Raw genomic sequence first — 20,271 nt, forward strand, 5'->3', positions numbered from 1 at the left:
TGACATGCTGAGTTACTCCAGCAATTTGCATCTATCTTTGGTATTTAAACCGACATCTGCAGTTCATTTTTATTACACAAGAACATAGACATCGGAGCAAACTTAGGCGACTGGGCCTTCGGGAGCAGGGAGAAGGAGTAATGACCAGGATGGGACAAGTCTTATATTGGCTGTTTTCCAAAGGCAGTGTGAAGTGTAGATGGAGTCTGTGGTGGGAAGTCTGGTCTGAGTGACGTCTGGGCTACATCCACTTGCAGTCTTAGGCAGAGCAGTTCCCAAACCAAATGGATGAATCAACAGGTGGACTGTGTCAAGGGGAAGCGAGGCACAAACCTGAGAGTTTAGTTTAGTTTAGTTTAGTTTATTGTCACGTGTGGGACAGAGGGCCGGTATCCACGCTGTATCTCTAAGGTGTAAAGTAATCCTGGAAGTTCCAGAGAATTGTGTTGGCACGAGACTTGGGAAGGAACAGGTTAAATAAAACATTACCACAATAATGTGCTTAAATCAGCCCTCACATTTTTATTCCAAGAACAATCAAGTTCCTTAGCTGACTGCCAACTCACCCTCGAGCTTGTTCCTCAGGCTATTATTGTGGGTTAATTTTAACATGTTCGCCATTACATAACTAACCATCTGATGTAATTGCTATTTCCGACTTCCCGCTGCAGTGATTTCCCCGTGCCTGATTGAGTGATCGGATTCTCCCAGTGAGGAGTGGCGTGCTTGGCAAAGTAGGTTGGGAAATCTTGGGACGAGACTTCGCTTCTTGCTTGGGATACCACTGCCGGCATGAGATAAGCCATCCACTAAGGTGCTGCCCTTGTGTGTGAGACCAGCAGCATAATCAAGGACCGGCACTCACTCCCTCTCCTCCCCTCTCCCATCCATCAGGCAAGATGTGTGAAAACTCACACCTCCAGATTCAGGGACAGTTTCCTTCCAACTTAGAAACATAGAAAATAGGTGCACAGGAGGAGGGCATTCGGCCCTTCTAGCCAGCACCGCCATTCATTGTGATCATGGCTGATCGTCCCCTTCTTTAGCAGGCAACTGAACCATCCTATCAACTACTAGAGAGCAATCCTGAGCTACCATCTACCTCATTGGAGACCCTCGGACTATCTTTAATTAGACTTTACTGGACTTTATCTTGCACTAAACATTATTCCCTTTATCCTGTATCTGTACACTGTGGACGGCATTGATTGTAATCATGTGCAGTCTTTCTGCTGTGACTGGTTAGCATGCAACCAAAACCAAAAAGATTTAATCAGAATCTGAGGGGTAACTTTTTCATAAAAGGGTGGTGGGTGTATGGAATGAGCTGCCGGAGGAGGTAGTTCAAGCAGGGACTATCACAACGTTTAAGAAGCATTTAGACAGGTACATGGATAGGATAGGATTATAGTGATAAGGGCTAAATGCAGGCAGGTGGGACGAGTGTAAGCGGGACATGTTGGTCAGTGTGGGCATGTTGGGCAAAGGGTCTGTTTCCACGAGGTAAGGCTCTCTGTGACTATGAGTTCCCACGTACCACAGGCTGCCACAATCAACAGAGAGGATTATAAGCACATACGTGAAAGCAAACAGCTACATACCATATGCCTTGCTCTTCAAACACCCTTTGTTCCCATTCACAATGTCTTGAATCAACCCCGTTCTGTAACAGAGAAAACAAATTTGAAACAGAAGTGCAAGGGACTGGAAGTCCATGGACAGCAGAAAAGGCTGGGGGAGAATTTGTGGCGCAGCAGTGGAGTTACTGCCTCACGGCGCCAGAGACCCAGGTTCGATCCTGACTACGGGTGCTGCCTGTACGGAGTTTGAACGTTCTCTCTATGACCGTGTGGGGTTTCTGAGGGTGTTTAGTTTAGATTAGTGATACAGCGCGGAAACAGGCCCTTTGGCCCACAGGGTCGGCACCAACCAGCAATCCCCGTACACTAGCACTATCCCACACACACTATCATTTATACCAAGCCAATTAACCTACAAACCGGTACATCTTTGGAGTGGGAGGAAATCGAAGATCTAGGAGAAAACCCATGCAGGTCACGGGCAGAACGTACAAACTCCATACTGACAACATCCGTAGTCGGGATCGAACCCGGGTCTCTGGTGCTGTAAGGCGTGTAAGGGTGCTCTGGTTTCTTCCCACACTCCAAGAACATGCAGATTTGTAGGCTAATTGGCAGACAGCACCCCTGGTGGAGGCAAATGCAATAGTAGCATTTAAGAGACTTTTGAACAGTCATGTGGAGAATGGAGGGATATGGATTCAGATAAGAGTTGGTCTTTGCATCATGTTCGGCACAGACACTGCAGGCTGAAAGGCCTATTCCTGTGCCGTGTTGATCTATGACATACTGTAGCTTTCAGCGACCTGTTTATTTATTTTGCTTCTTCTCTTCCTGGAACAGGTCAAAGAGGGGAACCACCATAGCTGCTAAACAAACACAAAGGTTTACCAAACTATTTTGTGGGCAACAGGAATGTTCTACAAATCTATTAATTCACTGTATTTCGGGCTGTGCTCCGTCCGTTTGTGTATATATATATATATATATATATATTTTAAAAACACGCACAGCATCAATTAAGTGGGTGTTGTGGAGAGTCGAGTCAAGTCACGGCAACAAGGCACGTGAAACTCAGCTTAGAATGACCTTGGATTCGGTTAAGAGTTCAGAGTGAAGGAGTGTCATCTGGGGCAGAGGGAAAGGAACTAAAGAATTGGGTAAAGATGGAAACTGCAGATGCTAGTTTATACCAGTTTATACCTAGCTTATACCGAAGATAGACACAAAGTGCTGGAGTGACTCAGCGGATCAGGCAGCATCTCTGGGGAGAAATGAGGGTCTGAAGAAGGGACCCCGACTCAAAACATCACCCATTCTTTTCTCCAGAGATGCTGCCTAACCCGCTGAGTTACCCCAGCATTTTGTGTCTATCTTGGCGACATGAGACACTGTTCCTCCAGTGTGCGTGCGGCTGATTGATGGCATGTATTGGTGCGGTCAGCAGCTAGGCTGCCCCACAAGAAAATCTTGCAAAACAGCTTCTCCTTGCACTCCTGCTTGTAAACACAGCAAGGTTTTGTAAATACACTGGGGCCTCATTGCTGAGTGCTGCTGTAATACAGGATGGACCTGTTTATTCATATTTTACACCTGTTTCTGTCGGTGTCAAATTGTACAGACGGGAGAGGTGAAAATGTTATTCTGCGTGCTACACCAGCTATTGTTTTCACCCAATAAAATAACCGTGATGTAAAACTGGGGTTTATGCACAGGTCACGTTGAGGAGAAGGAAGGATGTAAGGACCGGCCAAGTCTATCAAACCTGGAAGCAAGTTGGGGGGAAGGGACTGTTTCCACGTGGTGACTCGATGTCACGTGAGGCGGTGGCTGTACCTGTCCTTCTGCAGCTGAACCTCCTGGCAACTCTTTCCGTCCCAACCGCAGTAAGGGTCTCGACCCATAATACAATCCAGACAGCTGCGGTATTTGTGGCAGCTCGACACGGCCACCTGTATCACCCCGCTCCGTGCCCCCACGATCAGGGTCCTCTGTAACTAAAGCAGGGAAACACCCGCAATGTTAGACCAACGTTTCACGCAGAGCCAACTCTGACCCCGAGGTTGTGCCCTCTGGACTTCTCCGTATCCACTCTATCCAGCTCTTTCAATATTGGGTTAGAGATCTGTTGTTACCAAGTTCCACCAAGATTCACTCCACCCTCCCAAGATTGACTGTATAGTTTAAACATGCAGTTTAATTTAGTTTAGAGATACAATGCCCACCAAGTCCGCGCCAACCAGCGATCCCCGCACACTAACACTATCCAACACACATAAAGAACAATTTATAATTTCACCAGGCCAATTAACCTGCTATCCAGTACATCTTTGTAGTGTGGGAGAAAACCAGAGAACCTGGAGAAAACCCACACGGTCACAGGGACAACATACAGACTTCGTACAGACAGCACTGATTAGTGAAAGTCCTGGATAGAGTGGACGTGGAGAGGATGGTTCCACAAGTGGCAGAGTCTAGGACCAGAGGCCATAACCTCAGAATAAAAAGACATACCTTTAGAAAGGAGACAAGGAGGAATTTCTTAAGTCCGAGGGTGGTGAATCTATGCAATTCATTGTCACAGACGACTGTAGAGGCCAAGTCATTAGGTATTTTTAAGGCAGAGATTGATAGATTCTTAATTAGTGTGAGTGTCAGGGGTTATAGGAAGAAGGCAGGAGAATGGGGTTGAGAGGGAAAGATAGATCAGCCATGATTGAATGGCGGAGTAGACTTGATAGGCCGAATGGCCTAATTCTGCTCCTTCAACGTGAACATTTGAACATCTGTAGTCAGGATCGAACCCGGGACTCTGGAGCTGCATGGCTGCAACTCTACCGCTGCACCACCATGCCACCGCAGTTCTGCCCAGATATCCACTTGCAGGTTGGCACGGCTAATATGCTGTGGCCATACCTGGTCGCCGACTAACACCAGACTCTCCACAGGCTGCGGCTCCTTGTAGATCTGCATCTCCTCGATGGCGTGCGATCTGGCCCCAACATGCACGACTTTATGGATCCAACCGTCAGCTTTAAAAGAAGAGGCATCAGTCGCGTTAAGAGACAATTCCATTCCAATGAAGTAACACCCTTGGAACAAATACACAACAGAGCAGTCAAATCAGCAAACTGATCAACGCACACTGATCCTGAATAACACAACACAACCAACGATCACCCTGTACACTAGCACCATCCTACACACTGGGGACAATTTGCAGAAGCCAATTAACTTACAAACCTGCACATCTTGGGAATGTGGGAGGAAACCCACGCTGTCACAGGGAGAACGAATATACTCCGCACAGTCAGCACCTGTAGTCAGGGTTGGACCCATTATATTTTTTAAAGACTCGCTTTGTGTGTTCCATTTCTGTCTGATTTCCATTTTAACGTCTTGAAGAGTATCTGTGTTGAACCAAGAGACCTCGCAGAGGACCATCTTTCACGGAGTGTTTGCACCGCAGCTTACTTTTATTATTGAAAATAATGTAAGGGCGGCACAGTGGCGCAGCGGTGCAAACTCTACACAGACAGCACCCATAGTCAGGATCGAACTCGGGTCTCTGGCGCTGTAAGTCAGCAACTCCACTGCTGCCGCCCCATGTATACCTCTGACTTATGACATTATGAACTACGGATCGTGGCTCCTGTCACAACACCCACCTGTTCCGATGAACATCACATGGTATTGTTTATCGTCCAGTGCCGTGACTGTGTCCACCACCATCTTTGTGTAGTTGACGAGCTTCTTGGTAACGAGCGGCCGGCCGCCCACGGGTCTGACCTCTTCGTCCATCAGCGTGTGTTTCTTCACAAATTCCAGCACGTTGTCTGGCAGATCGCGGGACGTCTTGACCCCTGCTTTCTTGAACGCATCTGTGATGCACTGCCACACACACACACACACACACAGCAGGAGAAAACAAGTCAGAGTCTGTCCACCACTGTCTGTCTGTCTGTCTGTCTGTCTGTCTCTCTCTCTCTCTCCCCCTCTCCCTCTCCCTCTCTCTCAGTTTTTGTTTGTGTGCTGTCCGATCAAATCAGATATTACCAAACATGAGCCAACAAGTTGCGCAAGTACAACAAGTAGGATGAAAAGGTGGATATCAGAGTGCAAAGTGGATACCAGAGTGGATACCAGAGTGGATACCAGAGTGGATACCAGGATACCATTGTAGGGAACGGTCCCAGAGATAAATTCCAATGCCCACAATGAGGTAGGCTGCAGAATCAGGAATGTGGCCTAACTTGGGGTCAAGGTTGCAGGTTTGGGAGGAGCTGGTGGAAAAGACTAGGTAAGTCCTGGCAGCGCATTGAATGGTGGTGCTGTCTCGAAGGGCCGAATGGCCCACTCCTGCACCTATTGTCTATTGTGTCGATGGTGCTGCCTGGGCTCAGGGACAAAACATCATCACGTTTACCTATTGGAGGGTCTTACCGATCCTGGGCGTGGCGTTGGAACAGCACCGGTGTACCTTGCCCACCAGCGGGCAGACTCCTGGTCTTCCTTGTACGGCCCTTCAAACGCCTTTCGGATGTCCGCGATGGTGTACTGGCAGACGGCGGAGATTTGTACGTTTTGCCTTTGTTATTGAGAAGAATCAGTCAAACGTTAGATAGGGCAGACACAAAATGCAGCAGCATCTCTGGAGAGAAGGAATGGGTGACACTTCGGGTTGAGTCTCTTGAGAGGGCAGATAGTCAGAATCTTTTTAAACCGGATGGGAAATGTCAGACTAGAGGGGCTGAGCTTTAAAGTGGGAGAGGACAAAGTTTAAAGGAGATGTGTTTTACAGTGGACACCGCTGGCAGTGGTTCATGATGGAGGTAGATATGACAGTGGTGCTTAAGAGGCTTTAACATGACAAACATGATGCCAAGACCATCTCATATCTACCTGCACATAATCCATATCCTTCCATTCCCTGCACACCATGTGCCTGCCCAATTTTAAGTGCCACTAACATATCCGCTTCAACCTCCACCCCCGGCAGCGCCATCTAGGCACTCACCACCCTCTGTGTAATAAAACGTGCCCCTCATTTCCCCTTTAAACTTTGCCACTCTCAACTTAAAGCTGTGCCCTCTAGTATTTGATTTTTCCACCTTGAGAAAAATATTCTGACTGTCTACTCTAACTATATGCCTCTTACATACCTCTGTATGCCTCTTATAATTTTATATACATCTATCAGGTCTCCCCGCGACCTCCGGCGTTCCAGAGAAAACAATCCAAGTCTGTCCTACCTCTCCCTGTTATCTAATACCACGTAATCCAGGCATCAATCTGTTCCTCTGAGCCCTTTACCAAAGCTTCCCACAGCCTTCCTGTAATGGGGGTGACCAGAACTGCATGCAACACTCCAAGTACCGCATGATAAAGTCCTATAAAGGTGGGGGCCATCATGGCGAGCTGTTGTCTCGAGGATGGTGTCCCGTTGAAATGTGATGTATCACACGAGGGCGACTGGTCTTGGAATACTTTGCCCTGACGTTACTTCATTTCTAGGCAACGATTATCCCACTGGACACAGGTGCAGTTCTGTCTGCAGTCAATGGATGGTCATGCGGACGTGAGGGTGTGGAAGAACTCTGATCCAGGAGAGCCGTAGAGAGTGAGGACGGACACCTCAGAGTGATCACGCAGATGTGAATCGCTGACCCTTGTCCACTGTTGGATCAGTCACGCCAACGATGTCTTCTTCTTCTTGCGAATGAAACATGAACCAAAGGAATAGTTAGATCTCAAGCTGGGTGTTGAGCAGCCAGGTCAATGTCTGCCAGGCTCTGAGCTCCATTTGGTGGGTGGTAGAGCGGGCACCCAGAGATGACATGGTTGGCTGTCTGTTGTTCTGCTCCGCATTCACAGGCTGGGCTCTGGCGGAGCCCCCATCTCCACACGCTGGCATTGAAACGCCCAACTCCAGGACCAAGTCTGTTGAGCTTCACCCATGCTCCTCTGGGGAGGTCAGACCCTGGACAGCTTTTATCTGATGTGATCGATGTTATTAAAATGTCTGTCAGCAGTGTGAGGATGACGGACCTTCTGGTAAGAATAGTCTTTGATACGGCTCACAACTCTTTGGAAGTGACACCCTCTCACCAACCAAATATCAGACCCCAGGGCTAACTACTGACCCAATATATTATCCTCAAGATATCTGGGCTGGTTTAGTTTCGTTTAGGGATACAGTTTAGGAATAGGCCCTTCGGCCCACCGAGTCCACGCCGGCCATCGATCAACCCTTCACACTGGTTCTATGTTATCCCACTTTCTCATGCACTCCATACACACGCTAGGGGCAATTAACCTCTAAACCCATACGTCTTTGGGGCGTGGGAGAAAACCGGAACACCCTGCGGTCACAGGGAGAACGTGCAAACTCCACACACACGACAGCACCTGAGGTCAGGATCGAACCCGTGCCTCTGGCGCTGCGGGGCAGTGGCTCTACCAGCTGCGCCACTGTGTCGCAGTGACGGTGTGAGGAAGGGGACGAGGTGTTTGTCTTCATCAGTAAAGACATTGAGTATAGTACTAGATCATCAGGAACTCGGGTTCCAACCTGTTCTCAGGTGCTGTCTGTGTGAAGTTTGCACTTTCTCCTTATAACTGCATGGTTTTCCTCCGGGTGCTCAGGTTTCCTCCCACATCCAAAGTCATGTGGGCTCGTAGGTTAGTTGGCCTCTGTAAATTGCCCCAAGTGCTTAGGGAGTGGATGGGAAAGTGGGATAACATAGAACTATTGTGAACGGGTGATCGATGGTCGGCATGGACTCGGGTGGGTCGAAGGACTTATTTTCATGTTGCAAATCTCCAACCTAAAACTAAACTAAACTAATATCCAAAAATCTATCAACTCCCTAACTATTCCCAGGCTGCGAATTACACTGCATAAGTGCAATTGCAAGATTTCTTTCCCTTGAATAAATCAAGCAGGATGTTCGACTAGACGTTAGACTTTAGAGATACAGTGTGGAAACAGGCCATTCAGCCCACCAAGCCCTCGCCAACCAGTGATCACCCTGCATACTTGCACTATCCAATACACTAGGGACAATTTACAATTTTACTGAAGCCAATTAACCTACAAACCTGTACGTCTTTGGAGTGTGGGAAGAAACGGGACCACCCAAGAAAACCCACACAGGATATAATGTCCGTACAGACAGCACCCGTAGTCAGGAACGAACCAGCATCTCTAGTGATCTACCGCTGCACCGGGTTCGGAAGTACACTATATATAAATGCAAGACTATTATATGATCACTGATCACATTTACATTTTTTCCCCCCCCAGCATTTTAAGATGAGGGGGAAAAAATAGGAACCCAATGGGCAACTTTTTACACAAAGGGTGGTGGGTGTATGGAATAAGGTGCCTGAGGAGGTAGTTGAGGCAGGTACTATTGCAACGTTTTAAGAAACGTTTAGACAGGTACATGGATAGAACAGGTTTAGAGATATATGGGCCAAATGCGTACCCTGATTAGGGACACCTTCGGGGTAGGCTGGTAATATCCAAAAATCTATCAACTCCACTAAACTAATCACAGGCTGCGAATTACACTGCATGTGCAATTGCAACAGTGGGATTAATGTAGATAGATGAACTGTTAATGTAGATTAATGTAGATGGGAACTGTTGGGCGGTGTGGGCAAATTGGGCCGAAGGGCCTGTGGCCACACTGTTTGACTGTAGGACTCGATTTTGCTCTAATTATCATCTAAGTGCACACGTGCTCGCAATGTTCTGTCCTTTGGCTAGAATCACGCATAACTGAATGCTTTTAGTTCACATTAAGTTTAGCCGCAGCAATTCATCCATCAACATAATCTTGCTCCCTCTGGTTAGAATGCAGACAGAAAGCATAATGAAGGTATGATTATTTGCTGGAGTCCCGTGAGTTCTCTGTAATGAGCAGTCAATAATTGGGCCTTTCCATTGATTAGACTTGCTGCTCAACAAACAAACTGGGAGCAAGCCACAGAGAGTTACAGAGAGTCATACAGCATGGAAACAGGCCCTTCGACCCAACTCATCCATGCCGACCAAGATGCCCCATCCAAGCCAGTCCCATTTGCTCGCATGTGGCCCATAACCATGTCTATCTACCTTGCCAAATGTCTATTAAATGTCATTATAGTATCTGCCTCATCTACCTCCTCTGCCACCTGTTCCATAGACCCACTACCCTCCGAGTAAAAATGTTGCCCCTCGGGTTCCTATTAATGTTTACCCTCTCAACTGAAATCTGTGTCGGCTGGACTTGTTTCCCCCACCCTATGTAAAAGACTGTGCATTCACTCTAACTATTTCCCTCATGATTTTAACACACCTCCATAAGATCACCCCTCAGCCTCCGGCACTCCAAAGTAACAAAGTCCTAGCCTGCGCAACCTCTCCCTAGAGGTCAGGCCCTTGAGTCCTGGCAAGATCTTCTCTGCACCTTCTCCATCTGAAAAGTTCCTTGAGCATGTCCACATGTTACAATATCTTGACTTATCTGCTTGCATCTTCAACACTACATACTCCACAGCAACCTCTCACATCTTTGCTCACCAATTGACTTTAATTTGGACTTTAAAACAGGCCCTACGGCCCATCGAGCCACGCCAACTAGCGATCACCCTGTATACTAGCATTATCCTACACACTAGGGACAATTTACAATTTTACCGAAGCTAATTAATCTACAAACCTGCACATCTTTGGAATGTGGGAGAAAATCGGAGGACCCGAAACCCCCCCATGCGGTTACAGGAAGAACGTACAAACTCCATACAGACAGCACCCAGAGTCAGGAATGAACCCGGGTCTCTGGCACTGTAAGGCAGTAAGGCATACCACTGTGCCACCATGCCGCCCTGATCTTATCTGTCTACCTCCGCCCAAGAAAATAATCCGATATCACTGTTCACCGTCCCTTTGAGGTAGAGAATTCCAATAAACATTTGCTTTGTCTCTTCACCTCACGTGATGCAAGATAGGAGCAGGCCCTTCAGCCCACTATGTCCGTGCCGAACATTTAAGGTGAGGGGGGAATAATTTCAAAGGAAGCTGAATGGTAACATTTTTACACAAAAGGTGGTTGGTATATGGAACGAGCTGAGAGGTAATTGATAAACGTTTAAAAAATATTTGAACAGGTACAAGGATAGGACAGGTTTAGAGGTATATCGGCCAAACACTGGCTGATGGAACTGGTGTAGATGGGGCATGTTGGTCGGAGAGGGCAAGTTGGGCCGCAGGGCCTGTTTCAACGATGTATGACCAAGATGCCAAGTTCAACTAATCTCCACTGCCTACATGTGATCCACATGCCTCCATTCCCTGATATCTATGTACCTCTCGAAAAGCCTCTTAAACACCCCTATCATATCTGCCTCCAATACCCTGGCAGCATGTTCCAGGCACACACCACTCTGTAAAACAAAACTTGCCCAGCACATCTCCTTTAAACTTTTCCCCATCTCACCTTAAAGTTATGCCCTCCTGTTTGACATTTCCACCCTGGTAAAAGAAAATACGGTGTGGCTGACTACCCTATCTACCCCTGATGTGTCACCTCGTAATTATGGAGCCATACAGAGTGGAAACAGGCCCTTCAGCCCAACTTACCCATGCCGACCAAAGTGCCCCATCTACACTAGTCCCACCAGCCTGAGCTTGGTCCATATTCTCCTAAACCTAAATTTAAACCGTTCTTGCTTTTCCATGTACCTGCCCAAATGTCTCAAACATTATGATAGTACCAGACTATGTGGAGGAGGCATGGTGGTGCCTTCCAGCGCCAGAGACCTGGGTTCCATCGTGACCATGGGTGCTGTCTGTACGGAGTTTGTACATTCTCCCCATGACCGCATGGGTTTTCTCAGGGATCTCCGGTTTCCTCCCACACTCCAAAGACGTACAGGTTTGTAGGTTAATTGTACGTCCCTATTGTGTGTAGGATAGTGTTAGTGTGTGGGGATTGCTGGTCAGTGCGGACTCGGTGGGCCGAAGGGCCTGTTTCTGTGCTGTATCTCTAAAAACTAAACTAAACTAAACTACCTCCTCCTCTTAAATTTAAACCGTTCTTGCTTTTCCCACAAAAGAAAATATCCTTTCCAAGCCCACCCTCTTCAGGAACTTTGGACCCGGGTTTAACTCATAGTTAGTGCTGGTTAAACATGTTACACTGCAAGCCTTTTCTGGTCAATTATTGTATGAAATAGATGGAATGACAACTATAAAACGTTATGGAAATGGCAGTGTGTGGGAGGGAGGAGATAAAACGCAGATAGATTTGCATTTGTCTTGCCCCCCTTTCATGTCACAACTGGGAACATGAGCATTTAGATGACCCTCACAAACCTCAGGGTGTGTGGATACAAGTAACTGCAGGTGCTGGTTTACCAAAAAAAAATCACAAAGTGCTGGAGTAACTCAGCAGACCAGGCAGCATCTCCAGAGAACATGGAACGGGAGCGTTTCAGGTTGTGACTATCCTCCGTAGGGTATCTCGTGGTATGAAGTGGCTCCTTCCGCAGTCTGGTGTTGGGCACATGGATAACATGACCTGCTCGTATATGGGGCCAATTTCAGAGGGAGCCTCAATGCCTTGGATATTATCTATTATCCTGGGAGAGGACAATGACAGTATTTCGCCCACCTTGCCGTTGGAACTTGACAGCTTAGGTTGTACCACCCCAGGTCTGAGATACCTATTGTTGGCTGTCAATGTCTCCAAAGCAGGAATCACTGCGTCTCCTTCCATAAAGCTTGCTCTGAATATGAGGTCTCTGATATCCACTGCCTCCTGTCTAGATAGTCTTGAATTCATGCTTCTTCATCTTGTATCCAGACATCAGCAGGGATGTTGACTCTTCCTCGAGCCTTGTCGTGGTCCAGCGCTTGGGTGGTCTTTTCAACGCTTGCCAGGGCTTGGGTTCAATGGTTTACTGGTGCTTTTTACTGTCTCATGCGCAAAGTGTTAACACATCAAAATCCCTTATCTTACAATATTGCCGTATCCCCAATCCTCAATTGGCAAGTTTACAGAAATAGTCTCCTGAACCTGCATGCAAGAGCTGCCATGTTTTGTCGTCGTTTCCAAAGGCAGTGCTCTAGTTCGTAAGAGCGGTCGGTGCCTGTTCCAAGTAAATCCCAGTCTTTGCTGACCCCCAGACATCTCCTTCCTTGGACGCCGCGTCCTTCTCCTTGCCCGTCCATCCTTGTTCCCCGGGGATGCCTCCCGCAGCCGACCATTAGGGTACGGTAGCCAGACCCCAGTTCCCTCTCCTCTCCTACCGATCTCGCTCCTCACTCATCATGGCCCTCATCGGCTCCCTCCTCCCGGTCTCTGGGTAGCCCCAAGCTTGTGGTAGGCACTGTGCTAAGACCACATACATCAACAACATTTGGTGGAGGCAATCGCTGAACCATTCCTTCCAGTATAGACTGCCTCTCTTGTCTTCATTGAGATCTCCTCCACTCTAGGCTCTTGAATCCTCGGGTGTGTGGTCTGTAGATGGCTTTGGCACAGTTGAAGAACCGTTGCATGTCATGAATATCACTGAGGTAGAAACAAAATGCTGGAGTAACTCAGCGGGACAGGCAGCATCTCTGGAGAGAAGGAATGGGTGATGTTTCGGGTCGAGATCCTTCTTCAGACTGATCAGTATCCGAACATGACACCAAGTTAAACTAATCGCCTTTCCCTGTATGTGATCCATATATTTCCATTCCCTGCATGTCCAGATCTAAAAAGTTTTCTTGCACCTGGAGTATCAATATAACAACCAAAAACACCACAAATAAATATCTCATCACATGAAGCTACACTGAAATTTCCCTAAACTGTGCAAGGGAGACGTGGCCATCTTTGCTGCCAATGAAGATATAAATCAAGACCTACTTGTGAATGCAGCAAAGGAAATCAAACTGTTGAAAGCAGCATCAAACATTTGCCTTTATCAGGAGATGAGTTGAGTACAGGAGCAAAGAGGTCCTATTGCAGTTGTACAGGGCTCTGGTGAGACCACAAGTGGAGTATTGTGTGCAGTTTTGGTCTCCTAATTTGAGGAAGGACATTCTTGCTATTAAGGAAGTGCAGCGTAGGTTAATTCCCGGGATGGCAGGACTGTCATATGATGAAACAATGGAGCAACTGGGCTTGTATTCACTGGAATTTGGATGAGAAGGTATCTTATTGAAACATGTAAAATTATTAAGGGATTGGACACGCTAGATGCAGGAAATGTTGGGGGAGTCCAGAACCAAGGGCCACAGTTTAAGAATAAGCGGTAGGCCATTTAGAACTGAGATGAGGAAAAACTTTTTCACAGAGAGTTGTGAATTTGTGGAATTCTCTGCCTCAGAACACTGAATGCATTCAAAAGACAGTTACATAGAGCTCTTAGGGCTAGTGGGATCAAGGGATATGGGGAGAAGACAGGAACAGGGTACTGATTGTGGATGATCAGCCATGATCACATTGAATTGCGGTGCAGGCTCGAAGGGCCGAATGGCCTTATCCTGCACCTATTGTCTATGTATCTATGCAGGACACTTAGCACCTCATCCAGCCCCACCACACATCCAGCAATCACCCTGTACACTGGCACTATCCTTCGTACTAGGGACAATTTAAAATTTTACAGATGCCAATTAACCTACAAACCTGTACACCTTTAGGAGTGTGGGAGGAAACCGGAGCACCCGGGGAAATCCCACGCGGTCACGGAGAGAACGCGCAAACTCCGTACAGACAGCACCTGTAGTCAGAATTGAACCCGGGTCTCTGGCGCCGTGAGGCAGCAACTCTACCGCTGTAACACAGTGCCATTCTTACATTGTTTACGATAATGGAAATAGGAGGACACCTTTTGTACTTACCACTGCGATCCAAACACTCCGTAAATGATGGTGTTCTGCCAGGTCTTTTGGTTAAACACAAAGATACTCTTCAAGATATTGAAATGGAAGTTATACTCTGGGATGGAGCACACAATGCGGGTCTTTAGAAAAGATGTCCACTTCTTCTGTAGCGTTCTCGATCCGCCCTCGTCATTCTGCGGCACAAAAATATTGAGAATAAATCTGCACGCACTTAGTGTTGTTAGCTACAGTCACAGACAAGTAACCATTAACCTTGCCTGCCTTCCAGCTTGCCACATAGGTGGCACCGTGGCACAGAGGTACAGTTGCTGTCTTACAGCGCCAGAGATCTTGGTTCGATCCTGACTACGGGTGCTGGCTGTACAGGGTTTGTACGTTCCTCCTGTGATCACGTGGGTTTCCTCCCACATGCTAAAGATTATAGGTTCATTGTCTTCTGTAAAGAGTTTAGGCTAGAACTAGCGTGGTTGGCATGGACTCGGTGGGACGAAGGGCCTGTTTCCGCACTTTGACTGAACTAAAGAACAAAAGATGCTAGAGTTACTCAGTGGGTCGGGCAGCATCTCTGGAGGACACGGAGAGGTGACGTTTTGAGTCAGGACCCTTCTTCAGACTAATAGTCTTGGGGGGGGGAGAAAGCTGGAAAAGAGGTAGGAGCAGGACAAAACCTGGAAAGTGATGGGTGGATAGACACAAAAAGCTGGAGTAACTCAGCGGGACAGACAGCATCTCTGGAGAGAAGGAATGGGTGACGTTTTGGGCCGAGACCCTTCTTCCAGCTCGACCCGAACCGTCACCCATTCCTTCTCTCCAGAGATGCTGGCTGTCCCGCTGAGTTACTCCAGCATTTTGTGTCTGTCCTCAGTTTAAAGCGGCATCTGCAGTTTCTCCCTACACAAGTGTTGGGTGGATTTGGATGAGGCGAGTTCGATTGGAAAATGGGTGGACCAAGGCTAGATATGTAGAAACAAAGAGTTGTAGATGTTAGTTAATACAAAGTGCTGGAGTCACTTAGCAGGTCAGGCAGCATCCTATGATAACATGGATCTGGGTCAAGAAACCTTCTTCAGACTAGAGGTGAAGAGGCGAGAGATGAAAAGGAGACAAAAGGGTAACAGAAGGGAACAAAAAGGAGACAGAATGTGTCAGATCAGGAGAGTGAAAGAGGAAATGAAATGTAAAGCTGGAGGGAGGGATATAGGTGGAAGGGGACAAGGAATGGGAAGGTGCGCAGGAAATGGGTGCACAATAGGATAGGAGTGAATCCACAGGAAAGGGAGGAAGGAGAAAAAAATGATGGGCAGTTCTTATCAAAAATTATAGAATTAATTATTCATTCATTGCGTTGTTTACTGTCTTTAAGGTTAGGGGAGGGGAGGGGAGAGGAGATTTAATAAGAAGCTGACAGGCAACTAGTTTACACAACGGGTGGTAGGTATATGGAACGAGCTGCCGGAGGAGGTAGTTGAGTCAGGTACTATCACAATGTTGAAGAAATATTTAGACAGGTTCATGGATAGAACAGGTTTAGAGGAATATGGGCCAGGTGCAGGCAGGTGGGACTAGTGTAGACGGGGCATGTTGGTGGGTGTGGGCAAGTTGGGCTGAAGAGCCTGTTTCCACACTGTATGACTCCATGCTTCACCCGTTATGAATACTTGGTGACTTGAAATCAAACTAATGTTTTCATTTATTAAGTTAAAAAAAATCAAGAATGTAAAAGATCAGGTGTGGCTCCAGAACAATGGGGCCTTTTGTTTAGACTCGTCGTTTTGAAATCAAGAACCAGAGAACATTAGTTTAAGGTGAGGGGAGAAAGAATTTAACAGTAACCTGAGGGGTAACTTTTTTACACAAAGGGTGGTGGGTGTATGGAACGAGCTGATGGAGGAGGTACTTAAGCCAGGTACTATTGCAATATTTATGTTTAGACAGGTACATGGATAGGACAGGTTTGGAGGGTTATGGGCCAAATGCAGGCAGGTGGGACTAGTGTGGAAGGGACATGTTGGTCGGCGTGGGCAAGTTGGACCGAAGAGCCTGTTTCCACAGTGTGTGACTTTATGACTCTACCCCTTTGCTGTGAATTCTTGGTGACTTGACATCAAATGAGTAGTTTCTTTTATTGAGTTAAAAAAAATCAAGAACGTAAAAGTTCAGGCGTGGTGCTACGACAATGGGGCATTTGTTTAGACTGATAGTTTTGAGACATCTGAGAAGCACAAATATTTAACGCAGTCTGCAGTTGATTCTGATGTGTTACAAGTAGCATTGTTTAGAGATATGGCGTGGAAACAGGCCCATCCGCCTACCGAGTCCGCACCAACCATCGATCACCGTACACGAACACAATCCCAACACTAGGGACAATTTACAATTTTTACCAAAGCCAATTTACCCACAACCTGCACATATTTGGAGTGTGGGAAAAACCAGAGCACCCGGGGAAAACCAATGCGGTAACAGGGAGAACATACAACCCCCGTACAGACAGTACAGACAGCACCGCAGACAGGATCGAAGCCGTGTCCCTGGCGCTGTGAGGCAGCAACTCTATCAGTTGCACCACTGTGCCACCTTGCTAGTGATAAGAAATATATGAATATTTTTTTAAATTCAGGATGGCTTACCTCTTGGAAGGGAACTTGGGCATGGGCAGTTCATGGAGCAGCTGCTCTTATTGCCCTTAATGTGAGAGATCATGGGTTTAGGTGGAAGTGTCCAAAATATGTTAGATGGGTCTCTGGAGGTTTGGACTATCGATCCAGAGACTTGAATTGAAATTGCAACACACATGCTGAGGAATGTTAATGCAAGTAATAAAATTGAAAGGTTATTGCGGCCGTAAAAAAGTAAACTTGGTCGTTGCAAAATCAGGGTTACAAATACGTCACACTGACTTGGTGGCTGACATTCAAATGCACTCCAGAATGATCTAGCACGCTTCACAACTCACGGTGACACAGCTGGTAGAGCTGCTGACCGTGTGGAGTTTACACGTTCTCCCTGTGACCACGCGGGTTTCCTGCAGGTGCTTCACGTTCCTCCCAGCTCCCAAAGATGTGCGGGATTGTACGTTCATTTTCCCTCTGTAAGTGGCCCCTAGTGCGTAGGTAGCGGATGAGATAGCGGGACTGCATAGAACTGTGGGGCCAGCATGGCAGCGCAGCGATAGAGTTGCTTCCTCACAGCGCCAGAGACCCGGGTTCGATCCTGACTACGGGTGCTGTCTGTACGGAGTTCGCACGTTCTCCTTGTGATCGCATGTGTTTTCTCCAGGTGCTCCGGTTTCCTCCCACACTCCAAAGACGTACAGGTTTGTAGGTTAATTGGCTATAGTAAAAATTGTCCCTACTGTGTGTAAGATAGTGTTAGTGTACGGGTTGATCGCGTTGGCAAGGACTCAGTGGGCCAAAGTGCCCCTTTCCACACTGTATCTCTATAGTAAAGTCTAAAACTAGTGAGTTTTGTAGACCCCCACCAGGAAGATCTCAAGGCCCTCCATTTCTTCCTCCAACAGAGTTCCAATCATTTTCCTTCTACTAACACTCTCCTCCACCTGGCAGAACCTGCCCTCACTCTTCCCCTTTGACTCCTCGCACTTAAAACCATCTGAAGAAAGGGCCCGACCCAAAATGTCATCTATCCATGTTCTCCGGGGATGCAGCCTGACCCAATGTTTTACTCCAGCACTGTGTGTCGGCTTGTGCATGAGAGGTATATAAAATCATGAGAGGAATAGATCGGGTAGATGCACAGAGTCTCTTGCCCAGGGCAGGGAAATCGAGGATCAGAGGACATAGGTTTAAGGTGAAGGGGAAAATATTTAACAGGAATCTGAGGGGTAACTTTCTCGTACAAAGGATGCTGGGTGCATGTCAGAGGAGGTAGTTGAGGTGGTGACTATTGCAACGTTTAAGAAACAATTAGACAGGTACATGGATAGGACAAGTTTGAAGGGATATTGGCCAAGTGCAGGCAGGTGGGACTAGTCTTCTTGCGTATGGTATTCACAGCCTAAAGTTGTTGGTCAACTTGTTCTATTTGATCTATTTATTTGTGTACGTCGGGTTTGATTGCATTAGTCGAAATTGGGTGGACCACGTGAATGTTGCAATCTCCCACCTCGGTGGGACTAGTGTAGATGGGATTTGTTGGTCAGTGTGGGCAAGTTGGGACGAAGGGCATGTTTCCACACTGTACGACTATGACTCTAATCAGCATCAGTAGCTCCTTGTCTCTGCATGCACATGATTGCTGGCACTGACATGATAATTGCTTCAAGCAGGCTAGATTCCTTGCCATAACGATGTTCAGTAATCAACACCAACACTTTTCCCATGCCAGCATTGTTACTGGAGCTCACTCATTGTCCACACAAGACATTAATCCAAATTAAAATCCATCTGCTGCTTCTTTGATGAACAGTTAAAATGATCCAAAATCCCTTTTTAATTATAAAAGCTCCTCTCGAGGTAGGCAGGCAAGAATCGATGGGTGTTGGCTGTGATTCCTGGGATGACGGGACTGACATATGATGAAAGAATGGATCGACTGGGCTTATATTCACTGGAATTTGGAAGGATGAGAGGGGATCTGAAAGAAACATATAAAATTCTTAAGGGATTGGACAGGCTAGATGCAGGAAAAATGGTCCCCATATTGGGAGAGTCCAGAACCAGGGGTCACAGTTTAAGAACAATGGGTAGGCCATTTAAGACTGAGATGAGGAAAAACTTTTTCAGCCAAAGAATTATGATTCTGGGGAATTCTCTGCCACAGAAGGCAGTGGAGGCCAATTCACTGGATGTTTTCAAGAGAGAGTTAGATATAGCTCCTAGGGTTAACGGAATCAAGGAATATGGGAAGAAAGCCGGAACGAGGTACTGATTCTGGATGATCAGCCATGATTGGCCTACTCCTGCACTATTTTCCATGTTTCTATGATTCCAATGGGAACACTCTCGCCACTGTCTGAAGGTTGTGAGTTCAATCCCTGCTCCTGAGATTAGAGGACAGAACATGGCTGATATGAAGAGTCAAGAGAACCAGAACAATGAGATTCTTACATCCAGCATCTTTACAGGCCCATAATTGCAGAACACAGATAAAATAATAATATGTAATAATATATATTTTTAATTCGATAAATTAATAACTGTAATATTAGTGCAAAAGAAGTTCCCAGTGCAACCCAAGTCCTGGGGATGACAGAAAGATCCAGCAGCAGAGTTGCTGCCTTACAGCGCCAGAGATATGGGTTCGATCCTGACCTCAGGTGCTGTCTGTTTGTACATTCACCCAGTGACCGTGTGAGTTTTCTCCGGGTGCTCCGGTTTCCTCCCACACTCCCAAATATGTGTGGGTTTGTAGGTTAATTTCCCTCTGTAAATTGCTCCTTGTGTTTAGGAATTGGATGCAAAAAGTGGGATAACATAGAAATAGTATGAACGGGCGTGGATGCGGTGGGCTTGAGGACCTCTTTCCATCCTGTATCTCTAAAACTAAAACCTGACCCACTGCACCCCATCTATCTACACCGCACCTCCCCCTTTTATTCCACACCCCCCTTACCCTCTCCTCCCCTTCGTCAGACCTGGACTCCAATCTATTTCTTTCCCCCCCCCCCCCCCCCCCCCTCCTCCACCCCCTCCACTCCACCCCCTCCCTCTAGCTTCACTAGCTTCACAATTCACAACTCTTCAATCCTGTCTCACACCATTTGTTCTTATCTCTGGCCTTTGTCCCAACCATCTGCCTATCAATAACCCCCCTCCCCTGCATCCATCTATGACCTGCCAT

General features: G+C 47.1%; 1 protein-coding gene across 4 annotated transcripts in view; it reads right to left on the reverse strand.

Moving 5' to 3' along the window:
* Positions 1–20,271, reverse strand: part of sema4gb (sema domain, immunoglobulin domain (Ig), transmembrane domain (TM) and short cytoplasmic domain, (semaphorin) 4Gb) — a 113,737-nt gene that overhangs the window by 24,571 nt on the left and 68,895 nt on the right. For all 4 annotated transcript variants that reach the window (XR_008724684.1, XM_055646998.1, XM_055646996.1 and 1 more), the window contains exons 9-14: positions 14,467–14,642; positions 6,024–6,168; positions 5,249–5,471; positions 4,497–4,612; positions 3,417–3,577; positions 1,602–1,663 (exon numbers count right to left, since the gene is read on the reverse strand). Coding sequence is in view for 3 of the 4 variants with exons in the window: in XM_055646998.1 (XP_055502973.1) it covers positions 1,602–1,663; positions 3,417–3,577; positions 4,497–4,612; positions 5,249–5,471; positions 6,024–6,168; positions 14,467–14,642 (883 nt within the window). In the remaining variant the exon portion in view is untranslated. The remainder of the gene's footprint in view (positions 1–1,601; positions 1,664–3,416; positions 3,578–4,496; positions 4,613–5,248; positions 5,472–6,023; positions 6,169–14,466; positions 14,643–20,271) is intronic.

Source organism: Leucoraja erinacea, chromosome 15, assembly GCF_028641065.1.
Source record: "Leucoraja erinacea ecotype New England chromosome 15, Leri_hhj_1, whole genome shotgun sequence".
Taxonomy (NCBI): Eukaryota; Metazoa; Chordata; class Chondrichthyes; order Rajiformes; family Rajidae; genus Leucoraja; species Leucoraja erinaceus.